We start from the raw sequence: 15,222 nt of genomic DNA, 5'->3' as shown, positions 1-15,222 counted from the left end.
TTTGAAGAGCTAAAAAAATAGAGACTGAGTTGTGAATATCACCTTGATTTTGTGCCATCTTTTAGTTTTGGCAAGAGCGGTTAGTTAGATATTGAACTGACTATAGATCAACAAACTTAGAAGAAGAAATTATACCAACAGAAGGTTAAATAAGCAAAAATGATTGAGTGTATAATTTAGTACGGTCAAACATAAAATATAAAGAAAAATCAAGTTCGGTTTCTAAGGAACTCCATAGTGCTTGCTTGCACTTTAAACAAATTCATTTTGCAACCGTAAACACGATAAGTTACTGGAAGCAGAAACAAATTGAAATTACTACACCACACTCTTTGCATGAGTTGAATAAGGGATAAACGGATAAAACTAGCTGACTTGCGAAAGCCCAACCCTTGTCTGTCGAAATGCAAGAAGCATTAGTAAGAAAAGATATGACTGACAGTTCACCATACACATTCTCCACTTGTCCGGGAGTATAGAATCTACAGGTGTCCGCTAACCAATGAGCTGAATCTAGAAAGCTAGTAAATGATTTCCATATGTGCCCCAAAAGCAAGAAAAAACATCAAAGGACCGCCCTCTATACATTCATTAGTAAGTCTCACGGAATTCCATAGATCGGCATTTTAACTTTTTCTCTTTTTCCGACACCTCCTTCTACGCCGAGGCTCACTTCAGTCGCTTTCCCCACAAAGCGGAACTTTCATCTTACAGTTATTGTCTTCTTAGAGCCACCCATTAGAACTACTTAGAACGAAAGGTCAACTTGTTCACAAGGTTTGCTTTACAATTTCGGATCGACATTTATGGGCATGAATGTATTTTGGTGTGTGTTCATATTCTATCCCACTTGGAATCTCCGGTAAGAAATCCCAAAGAGTGGGTATCTCGGGAGAACATTTCTCAACGTTTCTTGATGGAGAATAATGAATAGGTCCTTCCCCACAGAATTACATTCCTTACTATCTAACGAACCCCAGAAGGCTGCAATAGCTATGTCAAGCCTCGCGTTCACAAATCTACTTATTAGATTCTCCGAAAAGCTCTTTTACTGTTTTTAGGGGCATGAATGTTTGCGGAGTTCCCTATTTCCGTAGAAAAGATCAAAGTTCCAGAAATTAAGGGAAAGTGCGAAAATAAAAATTCATGAGATCGAAAAGAAACTCCGCATTTAGGTCATTTAGGTGGAACGATATGGCTCTAGATTAAGCGCAGATTGTCAAGCGATAGGGCTCTTAATAGTAGGCTCAGAAATTTAGGCTCTTCGGTGATATACTCGGCAGTCGGTCTTTTGAGGTCCACTACGTATGCACCGCTTCAGTAATTCACCTAAAAAGAAAAAGGTCTTGCTGGTCAAATGTAAAAAGAGCGAAGCATTTACTTATGTCGTCACTCATAGTAATGATCTAAAGCGATAGTGTCTAGTTTATTAAGGATATGGGCAAATGAGTAATCAACGCTTGTGATATCCACTGTAATCTGCAACTGCAGGAGCGTATATGCTCTATATGGAGCGGTTTCCATGTTGATTTGCACCTAACTTCAGCTTTAAGACATCAAAAGCTGTTCATACTAGAAAGCTGAGAAAAAGAAAATTCAGAATGCATCTTTACTCGTTTCTTTTTCCCCCTGTTTTCTGTCCATGCATCGGATTATTCTTATTGTTTCCCCACCAAAATTATTCACAATGCCTGGACATCTTATTTGGAACGACGATTGATGTCGAGAACCTCTCTTGTTTCACTGACAAGCTTCCGTGTTTCCATCCATTTTTTGTTCTATATAAATAGGCGGATCTTTTCCCCATATGATACATCTTTCCCATCTGGATATTAGTTTACGATCTTTTTATTTCTTCCTTTTTTCTATTATTATCCTTCTTCAATATGAGTAAACCCGAAACTACCGAACATGCTCATGAGAATGGCGGTCTCTTTGAGAATCATTCTTCCAGTTCTTCTGTTGACCCAGAAAAGGTTTCTGTAGAATCTGAAGAGGCAGGTAACTCTCAGGTCGGAAACTTGCTTGGAAACTATACTGAAGAGGAAGTGATGAACATGGGCAGAGTGTATGCCAAAGAAAACGAGTTGGATGAAGAGTTATTTGCTAAGGCTGCTGCCGTTGCAAGAGATCCTTCTGGTTACAATTCAATGTCTTTCCTCAGTCAAGAGGAAAAGGAGTCCCTCTATATTGAAAAAGAGCATCCTTGGAGATTACCAAAAAAGCTATACTGGTTGGCTTGTACTGCTTCCATGGCTGCTTGTATGCAAGGTATGGATGAAACCGTTATTAACGGTGCTAACTTGTACTATCCTTCTGCATTTGGTATTGGTGGTGATAGTGATAGAGATAAATGGCTCGTGGGTCTTGTCAACTGTGCTCCTTACTTGTGCTGTGGTTGTGTTTCTTGTTGGATGACTGACTGGCTGAATTCAAAGTTTTCCAGAAGGGGAACCATATTCATCTGCTGTGTTATTGGTGTTCTATGCTGTCTTTGGTCTGCATTGACTAACACTTGGTGGCATTTGTTTATTGCTAGATTCTGTTTAGGTTTCTCTATTGGTCCTAACACTACTACCGTTCCTGTTTATTCTTCGGAGAGTGCACCAGCCAGAATAAGAGGTGCCTTGGTGATGAACTGGCAGATTTGGACTGCCTTTGGTATCATGCTTGGTTACGTGTTTTCCCTTGCCTTCTACAGAATCCCTGCTAATGGTATTGGTGATGGTCTTTCCTGGAGATTGATGCTTGGTTCTGCTATGCTTCCATCTATTGCCCTCATGTGTCAAATTCCATTCTGTCCAGAGTCTCCAAGATGGTTAATGGGCAAGGGTAGACATAAAGATGCCTTTAAATCCTTGCAAATGCTAAGAAATACTGATCTACTTGCTGCAAGAGATGCCTTCTATGCCAACATCCTTATTATGGAGGAAGGCTCAACCAAGGCCTCATTCTTCCATAAGATTAAGGAAATGTTTACTGTTAGAAGAAACAGAAATGGTGCGTTGGGTGCTTGGATCTGCATGTTCATGCAACAATTCTGTGGTATCAATGTTATCGCTTACTATTCATCCAGTATTTTCCTTGATTCTGGTTTCAGTGAGAGGGACTCGTTAATTGCATCTTGGGGTTTTGGTATGCTTAACTGGGTATTTGCTGCTCCTGCCTTTTTCATGATTGACAAATTCGGAAGACGTTCTTTACTTTTAATTGCTTTCCCATTGATGGCAGTCTTCCTTTTGATGGCTGGATTCGCCTTTTGGATTCCGGAAACCAATGAAAATGCCAGGGTTGCCGTTATTTGTTTGGGAATCTATCTCTTTACTATCGTTTACTCGTCTTCTGAGGGTCCCGTTCCATTTACGTATTCTGCTGAATGTGCAGCCTTGTACGTGAGAGATGTTACTATGTCTTTTGCAACTGCTACCTGCTGGTTCTTTAACTTTGTTTTGTCTTTGACCTGGCCTTCCCTATTAAAGGCCTTCAAGCCTCAAGGTGCCTTTGGCTGGTACGCTGCTTGGAATTTCATTGGTTTCTTTTTAGTGTTATGGTTCTTGCCTGAGACAAAGAACTTGACTTTGGAGGAACTAGATGACGTCTTTGATGTTCCAACATATAAGCATGCTGCTTATCAGACTAAAGCAATAAAGAATTCTTTCCAGAGGTACATTCTCAGGAGGGATGTTCCAAAACTTGCTCCGTTGTATCAAACTCATAGAATGGCCGTGACCAACGAGTCATGGGAGAACAACAAAGAGACAGTTTCTCACATCCAGTGATTCTCTACCGTGATATTTATGGTATATACTTCTTTTTAATGGATTTTATTAGATCTAAAGTGCCAAAAAGCAGCTCATTTATTTAAGCTTCAACTCATTAACCTCAGATGTTAGTCGGGCAATTTCCTTTGAAAGATCTTCGTTCATCTTGCTGATCTCGGCATTTTTGTCGTTATTGACCTTGATCACTTCGAAACTTGACAATTTGTCAGCAAGTTCCTTTTCTTTTCGAGCGCTTTCTTCCTTCAACTCCTTATTTTCTAGCGTTAGCCTCTTTAGAACAGTTTCATCGCTAAATCTTTCCTCGTTCAGTTGTTTGTAATTGTTTAGCAAGTCGTTATACTTATTCTTCTTAGTCTTTAAGTCCTCCGTGAAATATTGATATTTATTTTTCTCTTTGGAAATGGCTTGATCGCTAGCATAGATATCTGCATCCTGGTTGATGATCAAATATTCTCTTTCGAAGCGACAGAGGTCTGAGCACACCTTCACGGCATCCAAACTATCGGTTTTTACTATGATCTCAGCCATGACATCAATAAGAGAATAAAATCCGTAAACCAGGCACGTGCGAATCAGTGAATCGGTCAAGTTCTTCTCCTCCAATTGGGAAATAAAGTCATACCAAAACTGATTAGAACCAACTAACTCTTCAAGTGAAGAAAAAGTCATGCCATCAGAACTGAACCGGTCAACTACAAAATCAGGATGCCGGCTTTCTAAGACTCTTAGCAAGAGAAATTGGAACTTCTGTGATCCAATGACAAACTTCTTCAGCACTAGGGCAAGCATCAAGGAGATTTTTAGACATTCAATCTTACTATGGAAAAAACAAATCAAAGGATGCGGAGTAGATTCACCAACAATGGCATATATCTTCAGCAAATCAAAGACCAAGTGGTCATTCTTTTCCAAGGATAGTTTTTCCGCAGTCTCTTCAAAGGCTTTAGAGTCAAGTTTCTGCGTGTCAGCTTCATTGATGGCCTCATCAGAAAGTCTCGAACTTTCGTACAAAAGCGAATAGACCTTCTTTTGATCAGGATTATCGTAATTTCCGGTTTTTAGTTCACTCAACAACTCAATATTTAAGTCATCGGCGCGTAATTGATCGAAATATTGGTCACTTGGGACTTTCAACTCGGGATGCTCCTCCAAAACATCATATATTTGAGACTTCCTCTTCTTAATTAGCTGATTAAGCGTTCTAGTATGCACGCTGATTCCATCTTCAGGCTGTCCAGCCTTGAATTTCCCAAGATTTTGAAATCCATGTCTTCCGACCACGGGAGACACCATCTCAAACTCTTGACCAGCCATCCGGTCAAGACCGAACTTCTCAGGAATATCAACCTGCATCTTAGAAGAAACATTTCTCGGAGGAACAGCTGGTTTTTCATTCGCCAAAGATCTTCCACTGTCAAGCAATGGCTCTGCATTTTCATCCACATCGTCCGTAACTCCAATTAGAAGCGAGCTTCTACTCTGTATTTTGAGACGAGGCAGTGAGGGCGCCATCGATGAAACAGAAGATGCATTTGATTGAAAAGAAGATGTATCCTTTCGCACGTGCGGAGCGGGAGGCGACTGCGACATTATTTAAATTTGAAACAGGATAGAAGATGTACGTGGTAGAGCGCTTCATGAGCCTGCTGACTCCTTGGCTTATGTTTTTTTAGAGGATCAACCCAATGATTGAGATTTACGTAAGCTAAATGATGAAGCGAAGTAAAAAAAAAAAAAAAATTTGAAAATTTGAAGCATTCATTCTCTTTGTTCCTTTAGATCTTAACTTTTCCCTACCTTATCTTTTCCTCTAGTATCTGTCAGAGTCTATATTCAGTGTCATAATGCCGGAATTGGGATCCAATATAATTGGGATTGAAGAGGATCGTGTTACTAATACGCACTCCAATGATTTTCCAGCCTACTCTCAGTCTCTGGGTAGTGCTTGGGACTTGGAAGAATTCAAAAAGAAGTTCCAACTCAACGTCTCTTTCATTACTGAGCGTACTGCCAACTTTGATCTTATAGGATTGGATACTTCCATCGCTAATGCTTTCCGTCGTATTATGATTTCGGAGGTTCCTTCCGTTGCTATCGAGTATGTTTATATCTTTAACAACACGTCTGTCATCCAGGACGAAGTTCTTTCACACAGACTTGGCCTGATTCCTCTGAAAGTCGATCCTGATATGCTTTTGTGGGTCGATAAAACAGCAGATGAGAACGAGAAGTTTAACGATGAAAACACAATCGTTCTTTCACTAAATGTCGTCTGTACTCGTAACCCCAATGCAGTGAAAGGTGACAATAGACCAGAGAACTTGTACAGAAACTCCAACATCTACGCCAGGGACTTGAAATTTGAGCCCCAAGGTAAGCAGTTGACGACCTTCAAGGATTTCCCTGTTGTGCCCTGTGATCCGGACGTTTTATTGGCCAAATTGAGACCGGGCCAGGAGATCTCTTTGAAAGCACATTGCATCCTAGGTATTGGTAGTGACCATGCAAAATTCTCTCCTGTGGCCACTGCTTCCTACAGACTCATGCCTCAGATTGATATTTTGCATCCAATAACCGGTCAGGATGCCTTGGAGTTCCAAAACTGCTTCCCTTCAGGTGTCGTTGGTATAAACGAGAAAGGTGAGGCTTACGTTAAAGATTCCAGGAAGGATACTGTTTCTAGAGAGGTGTTGAGACATGAGAAGTTTAAAGGTAAAGTTAGACTTGGAAGAGTGAGGGATCATTTCATATACAACGTGGAAAGTACGGGTGCCATGTTGCCAGAGGAGGTATTCTTTAAGAGTGTGAGAGTGCTTAGAAACAAGGCTGAATACATTAGAAGCTGCCCAATAGGTAACCTTGATTGAACATTATTTTAGTGTAACTTGTACAATCAATATAATAGATACGACAACTTTGTATATCCTTCTCTTTATACCATATTTCCCACATTGAAGTCCCGCATAGTGAATCCTCCAGGCATCTCAGGCAATCCAAAGTCCGTGTTAGTCGCAGTTTCCACATTCTGCGCTCCTACATCTATCATCTCCTCCTTTGTGTACTTTCTAACGGTATCCAGTACTTTCAAGGGCTCAAACTTATAAACAAGAACATCACCCTGGTACCCATCATATTCCTTTCTACCATTTTCACACGTCACACCATCCTCCACCGGCCCTGCTTCCTCGGTAATGGATATCTCTGATAACTCAAACTTTATGCTATAATTCACGCAGAATACAATTACCTGAAACGCCGTGACCATCAAGTCTAAGGACACCAAGTAGCAGCAGCTCGTGAACCAGCTACGAAACTTCCTCTCACCGACGAATGCCATTAGTATATGGCCATATTGATAGTCTTTATTCTCAAAAAAACTATCTCCCATCTGCAAATTTGAACCACCGAGTAAGAAAATATGCGATAAAACCGATACAAGTGCTGCAAAGGCGGCAACTCGTAACACCTTCTGCGAGAGAACCTTTCTATTCGGTATCGAAAGATTATCAATAATCTGTGCTGAAGATGAAAGATCATGAGTCATCGAGTTCGGCGTGTGTCCCAACACAAACTGTACAAATGAGCGCATTATAAGAAGTAACATCGAGTTATCTCCATAGTATATCACTATCAATGTTATAAAACAGATAGAGTCCAAGCTTGACAGAAGGTGACTGCTGAACTCTGCTTTTCTTTGCTTTAGCGTTCTACTGTCATTTAGTTCAAACTCCTTTTTTGATTCGGACAGCTTGAGCTTCATTTTGGTGTTAACTTCACTTTTCTGGAACATCATATGAACCCATTAGCTTCAAACGACTAAAGAGAGTGAATCTTCCCGATGACTGCGAAAATACTATTTGGCGCGCGACCCTTGATACATGGTTTTTTATTATTACCTCTATTAGTATTACCCTCGTATTGTATATACATCTCTTCTCAGTGATACTTCTCAAATGAAACGACCAAATCTCCTCCAAGGCAAACCATCTGATTCAATATGGACTCTCGGTTGCATTCGACATGCTCATCTTCTGTAGGTTTAATGTTGAATCCAATATTGGCTCTAAACTTCTTTTCTCCACGAGCCACAGCAGGGTTGAATATTCCCGTAATCACATTGCTGCATCCTTCCTTTGTATCGTACAAACCTGTATACCTGTGACATGAAAGTATAGCCACATTACTGTATCTAGCCTTCAGTTCAGCAAAATAGGATTGTAATGGATCTCCATACTGCGATGGATCACCAGGAAATTGCGTTAACGGCCGGATCAAGTTCTTGAATTTCTGTATTGGTAGAACACCTGACTTTGCCCTTAGATTCATTGGAGCCTTCACCTTGATGACAAAGTCATAGTCCTTGAGGGCAGATGTAAATACCAACATAATTAAACTGCTGTCGAATTGCACACTCTTCGTGAAAAGACCAATTGCAGCCTTTGATAAGGCTGTTAACCTGGACGCAATAGGTAAACCTAAATTGTTGCAGGACCAAAGTTTACCAGATGGATCCTGCTTACTGGCCACAAAGAATTGGATATTGGTTCCACTAGGATCCTCCTTCCTCAACTTTTTGAAGTTCTCAAGAATGCCTTGATACTCTTGAACCGTAAGCTTGCCTGACAACTTGTCAATATAAGAACCTGTTGTCGCATCCGGATCCTCCGAATCGCCACTAAGGTCCAAAATTAGGGCATCTTCTCGCCAATTCCAACGAGAAACAAAGTCCAAGATTCGTAAAAATCCTGTACCAACACTTCCTGGGATGGAATAAGGTGCAGGGTCTATAAAGCATTTAACAGCTATCAATTCGATCAACTCCTCAGAAAAATGAGGATATAGAAGCTGTGATTCAAGCCACTGCTTGAACAATCGCACCGTTGGACCAAAAAATGGATATCTCGTTACCAAGCTGCTAAATGCCCTGTGGTGCTTAACACATCCAATGTACTTCCTCATAAAGTAAAAGTAGCAGTCTGTCACTGCCTGCTTCTGCCTGGTATCCGCATTTTCAATCGATCTCAAATACAACGTCTCGTCTCTTTCCGTGAGAATACGGAACTTGAATCCATAGCCTTCAGGAGTAAGAACCTCAAGAGAAGTGACCACATCTTTTAAGTAAGGAATTTCATTATCCGTGGACAAAAATGAGGAGTATCCTTTGTGCTTATTAATTGATTCATTGATCTTTAGCAAAAACGCCGTCTTGGTTCTTTCCAATGCCATAATCTCATCTGGCCAACGGGTAGAAGTCTCAAACTGAACAATGGATTCATTGAAAAAGTCAGGGTTGGCAATTGCAAAGGGAACTGGCAATAATAAAGACATTCCACGTAGAGCGGACGAGGCCGGCAAGATTGACTTCACTGTCAAAGGAAGGTTGGTCATGTGGTAGACTATCTTGCATAGATCATCGTAAGAAGAGCGAAGCTGTTGGAAATGAGATGGCATAACAAGTGGATGCGAGTTCGCTGTCGAGAGAGTAAGCGATCTAGGTAGAAGAAGATTGAAGTTGGATGAATTAACAATCATATTTGAGGATATACCCTCAGTAAGGTGCAAATCCAAAATATACTTGACTATAGTGACAGTTGGAGATTCTGAAGAAGCGGTCCAAAGACAACTGTATTGAATACTGCCATCCTTGTATCTTCTAACCTGAGCTCTGCTCCCCCAAAATGATGAGAATTTCTCTCCTTCTGCTTTTTGGGAATGCAGTGGACCCTTAGTGACTTTCTTCTCCGACTCGGCAGGATCGAGAGATAAACCTATATCTATATATTTTTCTTTTTGATTTCTAACAAGTAGAGGCTTCCGATGAGCAATAGGCCATAGGCTTGACGTTGAAGACACACTTACACTAATCTGAGTGACTCTATTCCGCAAAGCCCCAGAAAGTATCTTGAAAATTTTAGAACAGACAAACGTCTCAAAAGTAATAAACGAAATCTTCTCTAAGGGGCCGAAACTATCCTCTTGATTGATTTCAGATAGGGGGATCTGAATGAAAATGTCATACTTTAACACCTTATTATTAGCCTTTGTAATAAATGTCTGTGGGAAACGATCTCGAACCACATCATTGAGTAATTCCAGGGTAGAATTTGCATAAAGTCTTAGCATATTATACGAAGAAGGAGTCATTTTCCAAAGAATGTTCAGTTTGGTATTTTTATCAAAGATCGTGGGAACATCGAAACCATTAGCCTTGTATACGGAACGATGCTCGCTAAGGAGAGAAGAAAACGAAAGGTGACCGTGGGAGCAGAGATCTTGAATAGACAAATATCGAATGGTAGCCTTGAACATTTGATAGCTGGAAAAGCCATGTAAGAGAATACGATTACCGCTTTCTCCACCACCCTCGAGAAGCGCTGCCATGAGTGTGACAAACTCGAAATGTCCAAAACCACCCTCGTTAATATCCGAACTGAACCCTCTCTGTTTAAGCCAAAGTTTTCCCAACACACAGGCATCTCTGAAGGATTCGGCAGTCTTCTTAGCCGTATAAAGGTACTTCAAAAAGCATGTATAACTTCCAGACGAAAGGATTGACGAATTGTAGAGAGGGGTAGGAGGTAGATCCTTAACGTCAACTTCCTCAGCTTTAACTCTGATACAGTTACGATCAGGAAGAAGCTTTTTGGCCTCAAAGATACCCAGGGGGAAGCCCACATATAGCTTAATAGAAAATCCAGTATGATCAAAAACTACATCCTTATCGGTAGGAGAGTCCGAAGGACTGCTCTGAACTTTGATGACAGGACATAGAACATCACCATCGGCATACTCATATGATAGCTTAATTGGAAGATGCTTCTCTTCTGATAGTGCGGCCAAATGTTCAGCCACATATGCTAGATAGAAAGCACGTTTGTATAAAGCTCTATAATTCATATAATCCTTGGGCTGCAAAAGCTCATGCGGCATAGTAAGAGCAACATCAATAGACATTCCACTAGGTTGCTGGATACCTGTCTTAAGACCAAAGGAGCCAACCAATGAGATGTCCTCTGGAGTTTCGTATTTGAACTTGTAGTTTAAGGAGGTAGGCTTGGGGTCCGGAAACGGTATGGATACTTTGGTAGCACTTTGCTTGAAGTAAACGTTTGCATCTTCAAGAGATAATTCATCTGAGGCAGGAATTTCTTGAATCATGTCGTATAATCTATGTAGCACTTTTTCCATGAGTTTACAATGAGAGTCCTTTAGCTTCAAAACGTGGACAAGCTCGTCTATTTCCAGTTTGAAGATATTGGACTTGAATAACTCGGCCGTTTCCCGAGCCACTTGAACATCTTGTGCCGTCAATTTAGGCTGCTTACTACGGTGAGAATCGCCATCAGACTTCGCATTGGGGCGCTTTGTAGAAACAGACTGAGGTGCTTCAAGTTCTGAAACCTTGGTTTTCTCAAGTTCTTGTGATTTTTCAGTCCGACCTTCATTAACATCAGCATCGGTCTCCACGTTATTGGACGGCCTGGATCCATGAGTCATCTTTGGGATATTAAGTGAATGAAGCAAGAATAAGCTTCTTTTTGCCAAAGCAGATCGATTCAGAATAGTCAAAACTTTTTGAATGAGTGAGTTCTTTAGTTGATTTTCTTTGTCCGAATTTTTCAGTACGGAAAATTTTTTGAATGTCCAGATGAGGATTGCATATAGCTATAAAATCTTTTTAACCTTCCACTACCTTTTTGAATCTCAGATTCTTGTCTCGCATTCAAATTACGCGTGTCTCGTTAACCCCGTCTTTGGCGGGAGCTCTTCAAAAAATTTTGAAATTTATAGTCCTCGAGATAAAAGATTTTGATTCGTTGGCATCTTTTTTTTCGCATTGTTCCTCCACTTCATCCTATTTAATCCTTTCCTGAGTGTGTAGGGAAAATCCTAGATACTTTAGGTCCCACATCATGTTCAAATCTACAAGGCTTCATAGTCTTGCTTCAGCCCGTCCTGAGGCTCTCCTTATTTCCTCGGTGACTTGCCGTTTGATGACACCTAGGGTGTTTCATATACAGCAACATCACTGCTTTGTCCCTGGAGTTCAGCCTTTCTCTTCTCTTAGATCTTTCTCAACTACTCCAAATTTCTTAAAAGAGACGGAAAAGTCTGCTACAGTTGAAAAAACTCCAGAGAAGGCTCTAGAGTCTGTTAAGGCTGCAGAGAAATCAGTAACCAAAGCTGTGAAAGCCCCTCTAACGCAAAGAATAAAAGAGGGAATTCACCATTATTGGGATGGTACCAAGTTACTTGGAATGGGAATCAAGGTTTCGTGTCGTTTATTGATAAAAATGGGTACTGGTTATGAGTTGACCCGTCGTGAGTACCGTTTGTTGCAGAGAACCACTGGTGATGTTCTTAGATTATTCCCATTTGCCTTCTTTCTCATTGTTCCATTTGCCGAATTGTTACTACCAGTTGCCTTGAAGTTGTTTCCAAACTTACTTCCTTCCACTTATGAGTCCAAGCTGGACCGTGAAAAGAAGTTAGCTATGTTGAGAAACACCAGAACTAAAGTTAGTCACGTTTTGAGAACATCTACTCAGAAAGTTCACCTTCCTAGTACTGCTACCGATCAGCAGAAGGCAGATTTCAAAGACTTTATGGAGAAGTTCAACTCTGGAAAGGCTGAAGAGATCTCTAAGGACCATCTCATGCGTGTTGCTAGACTATTCAATGATGATTTGATTTTGGATAACAGTTCCAGAAGTATTCTTACTGCCATGTCGAAATTCATCAACTTGAGACCGTATGGAAGCGACCAGATACTCAGATATAGAATTAGACATAAAATGCTCAAGATTAAGGCTGACGATAGATTAATTGACTATGAGGGTGTCGATAGCTTAACTACCCAGGAACTTCAAGTTGCCTGTGCTTCTAGAGGTATCAAGAGTTACAGTGCAACACCCGAACAGATGAGAAAGTGGTTGAATAACTGGCTTGTGCTTAGATTGCATGAAAAGCTTCCCTCTACTTTGGCTATTCTGGTTAATGCCTACACCTATGAAGATACCGGCGTAACCGATCAATTTGAAGCTTTGAAGACCATCTTGAGTGCTTTGCCTGTGGAGTTTTATCATGCCCAGGAGTTGCGTGTCGACGAGGAAAATGCCACTTTCAAGCAGCGCATTAATGTGTTAAAGGAGCAGGAAAATTTGATTCGTGCTGAGAGCGCTCAGGAAAAAGACAATGTTGTTCACGTCAAGGATAAGTTGAACTTGGCTGATGATAGCGAGGTCCAGAAACGTGTTGGAAAACAAGTTGAGAAAGAAGCTGAAGAAGAGTGGAAGCAGAAGGAGCAGAAGAAGGTCGAAAAGATGAAAGCTGAGGAGAAGCAGAAAGACAGTTAGATTACAGAGCTTTATCAGTTTATATATACTTTCAGTTCTACCCGTTTATATTTATTCCGACTATTAGATTTTACTCAATCCCCTAACTTTTCCTTGAATGTTTTGATCAAGCCAGGGTCGTCGACAATCCTCGTTTTAGCTCTGATCTTGAACTGGTCTACATCGAGTAGTCCACCAACCACCTGCCGTGTGAACAGGTCTCCTTTTGGCCAACCTTTATTTTCCACTATATGGCCTAGACCACCGTCCAATGTGAACCAAACATGGTAGTAAGGAGCTTCCTTAGCGATGAGGGAATCGTATGGTCTTTCTCTACTTGTCATAATAAGGGGTTGATGACTGCTAGTATTTTCATCATACTGCTGCATGATTCCGTCCACAAAGTAAGTTTTTAGCACGCTAGGAGTGTAAGTGAGAGGTAAAGGCATCACTCCGATTGTAAAGTGTGAAGTTTCCAGAACCGAATTCTCATAGAATATCACACTCTCGTGGTATTCGTTGTAGTAGAATAATGAAAGCTCCTGCATAATATCTCGAAGCTCCTGGAATTGCTCTGTATCAAGTTGTAACGAGTTTCGAAGATGTTCGTGAGGAACAATCATACAACCATGATGAGTTATTTCCGGCTGTGGCATTAGTGTGATATAAAATGAATCGGATGATTTGACCATTAGGGGATTGGACGTTCTATTATCACAGCAGTAAAAACAAGTTCGAATAGACCGAGCCAATTTTGGATTATCTATCAGTTTTAGACTCTTGGTCCTGTTCTTACCTCCATCTAGGTGGGCAAATTGTGACGCTATTTCATCTTGATAATCCAAATCTCGGTCATCAAACGAATGAACCGAAGCAAGCTGTTTAGCACTGGCTTCTAATTCAGATCTGACGCTGGTCAGCCTTTCTTGTCTTAGTAATTGGTCGATAGTCATATCATTCTCATCAACAGCAACTTCAGTGGGCAGCTTCACCTTATGAAAACTGGAAAGCGGAGCATGATGGAGGCCTTCATCATACTGCTCTTTCAGCTGATGATATCGATCTTCTTTAATCTTATAATCTGGTAGCTTTCTAATCCGTGACTTCAGCATGTCAAGTCTGGCTGTAGATATATCAGCGGAGGTGATTTCAGGAGTAGGGACGAAAACCTTATTAGTAGCAGAATCGGAAATTTCATCACGCTTGACTTCAGGGCCATACACCCACTTACTCTCATCCTTCACTGAAAGTCTCCTTTCTAACTCTTTTTTCTCGTCTAGAGCATCATGAAAGAGCTGGAGATCACCATAACGTTCAAGAGCCACCTCTTCTATATTACTGCTTCTGCCAACCTCGAGAGTCTTTTCTAGCTTCATCATCCTCCAAACACTTCCTTTATCACCAAACTCGTACTCGACAATGTTTTTGGAGTTGTTCGTGTTCACTTGTAAAGCATTCGACTTTTGCTCGGGCATTTCACTACCCAGTTGGATGTCCAATTCAAATCCCTGATCATTGCATTTCCTCTTCCGGAACATGCCTAAATCAATATGGCCTTTTTCATCTCGTATCCTATCCAACACTTTCTCATGAGACTGAACTGACTCATCATCAGATGGTTCAAAATCAGGAGCCTCGATGATATTGAAGTCTGCGTATTCGTCAAGAACGGATATGGACGGAACAGAATCGATGACAGAGGCAGAATCTTTTCTTTCTTTGTGAAGAAGATAATGGTGATGATGATGGTGATGATGCTCGTGGCGACGATGACTAGAACCTCTAGTTTGCACCATATTTGCAAAAAACAAGTGTTGGAAAGAACGCAAAAATGAACGAAAAGAAGATAGATTTGAGAAGTTAAAGCTTACTGATCAAATCTGAAAAGAGTTTACTTCTTCTTGCATAGAGTATGCAATTTCATCATGGGGCGATTTTGGTGCAAGATATGTAATAGTGTAAGTAGAAAAGAGGATATTCATTTACTGAGTAATACTAACGTCGCTAGTTTGTGGATGATAACTTGAGAAGACAGCATCTGGCGAGTACCAAGCATAAGAACAATACACTCAAGAAGATCCAACAGATGAACAAAGTTGAAAAAG

At 40.8% G+C, this 15,222-nt stretch overlaps 7 protein-coding genes across 7 annotated transcripts; 3 read left to right on the top strand and 4 right to left on the bottom strand.

Annotated features, from left to right (window-relative positions):
• Window positions 1-1,886: 1,886 nt before the first annotated feature.
• On the top strand, window positions 1,887-3,779 carry FOA43_001398 (uncharacterized protein; the record flags this gene model as incomplete). Its single annotated transcript, XM_038921714.1, has 1 exon — window positions 1,887-3,779. One exon carries the CDS (start codon window positions 1,887-1,889, stop codon window positions 3,777-3,779), a length of 1,893 nt encoding a protein of 630 aa, XP_038777642.1.
• Window positions 3,780-3,857: 78 nt separating this feature from the next.
• On the bottom strand, window positions 3,858-5,372 carry FOA43_001397 (uncharacterized protein; the record flags this gene model as incomplete). The annotated part of the gene is made up of 1 exon (XM_038921713.1): window positions 3,858-5,372. One exon carries the CDS (start codon window positions 5,370-5,372, stop codon window positions 3,858-3,860), a length of 1,515 nt encoding a protein of 504 aa, XP_038777641.1.
• Window positions 5,373-5,626: 254 nt separating this feature from the next.
• RPC40 (DNA-directed RNA polymerase core subunit rpc40) lies at window positions 5,627-6,649 on the top strand (the record flags this gene model as incomplete). The annotated part of the gene is made up of 1 exon (XM_038921712.1): window positions 5,627-6,649. One exon carries the CDS (start codon window positions 5,627-5,629, stop codon window positions 6,647-6,649), a length of 1,023 nt encoding a protein of 340 aa, XP_038777640.1.
• Window positions 6,650-6,714: 65 nt separating this feature from the next.
• Window positions 6,715-7,371, bottom strand: FOA43_001395 (uncharacterized protein; the record flags this gene model as incomplete). Its single annotated transcript, XM_038921711.1, has 1 exon — window positions 6,715-7,371. The coding sequence occupies one exon, from the start codon at window positions 7,369-7,371 to the stop codon at window positions 6,715-6,717; it is 657 nt and encodes a 218-aa protein (XP_038777639.1).
• A 347-nt stretch (window positions 7,372-7,718) lies between these two features.
• Window positions 7,719-11,279, bottom strand: FOA43_001394 (uncharacterized protein; the record flags this gene model as incomplete). The annotated part of the gene is made up of 1 exon (XM_038921710.1): window positions 7,719-11,279. One exon carries the CDS (start codon window positions 11,277-11,279, stop codon window positions 7,719-7,721), a length of 3,561 nt encoding a protein of 1,186 aa, XP_038777638.1.
• Window positions 11,280-11,695: 416 nt separating this feature from the next.
• On the top strand, window positions 11,696-13,138 carry FOA43_001393 (uncharacterized protein; the record flags this gene model as incomplete). Its single annotated transcript, XM_038921709.1, has 1 exon — window positions 11,696-13,138. One exon carries the CDS (start codon window positions 11,696-11,698, stop codon window positions 13,136-13,138), a length of 1,443 nt encoding a protein of 480 aa, XP_038777637.1.
• Window positions 13,139-13,212: 74 nt separating this feature from the next.
• Window positions 13,213-14,913, bottom strand: FOA43_001392 (uncharacterized protein; the record flags this gene model as incomplete). Its single annotated transcript, XM_038921708.1, has 1 exon — window positions 13,213-14,913. One exon carries the CDS (start codon window positions 14,911-14,913, stop codon window positions 13,213-13,215), a length of 1,701 nt encoding a protein of 566 aa, XP_038777636.1.
• Between the last annotated feature and the right edge of the window lie 309 nt (window positions 14,914-15,222).

The sequence above is a fragment of the Brettanomyces nanus genome, chromosome 1, assembly GCF_011074865.1.
Source record: "Brettanomyces nanus chromosome 1, complete sequence".
Taxonomy (NCBI): Eukaryota; Fungi; Ascomycota; class Pichiomycetes; order Pichiales; family Pichiaceae; genus Brettanomyces; species Brettanomyces nanus.
This window is presented reverse-complemented; position numbering and strand designations above follow the sequence as displayed.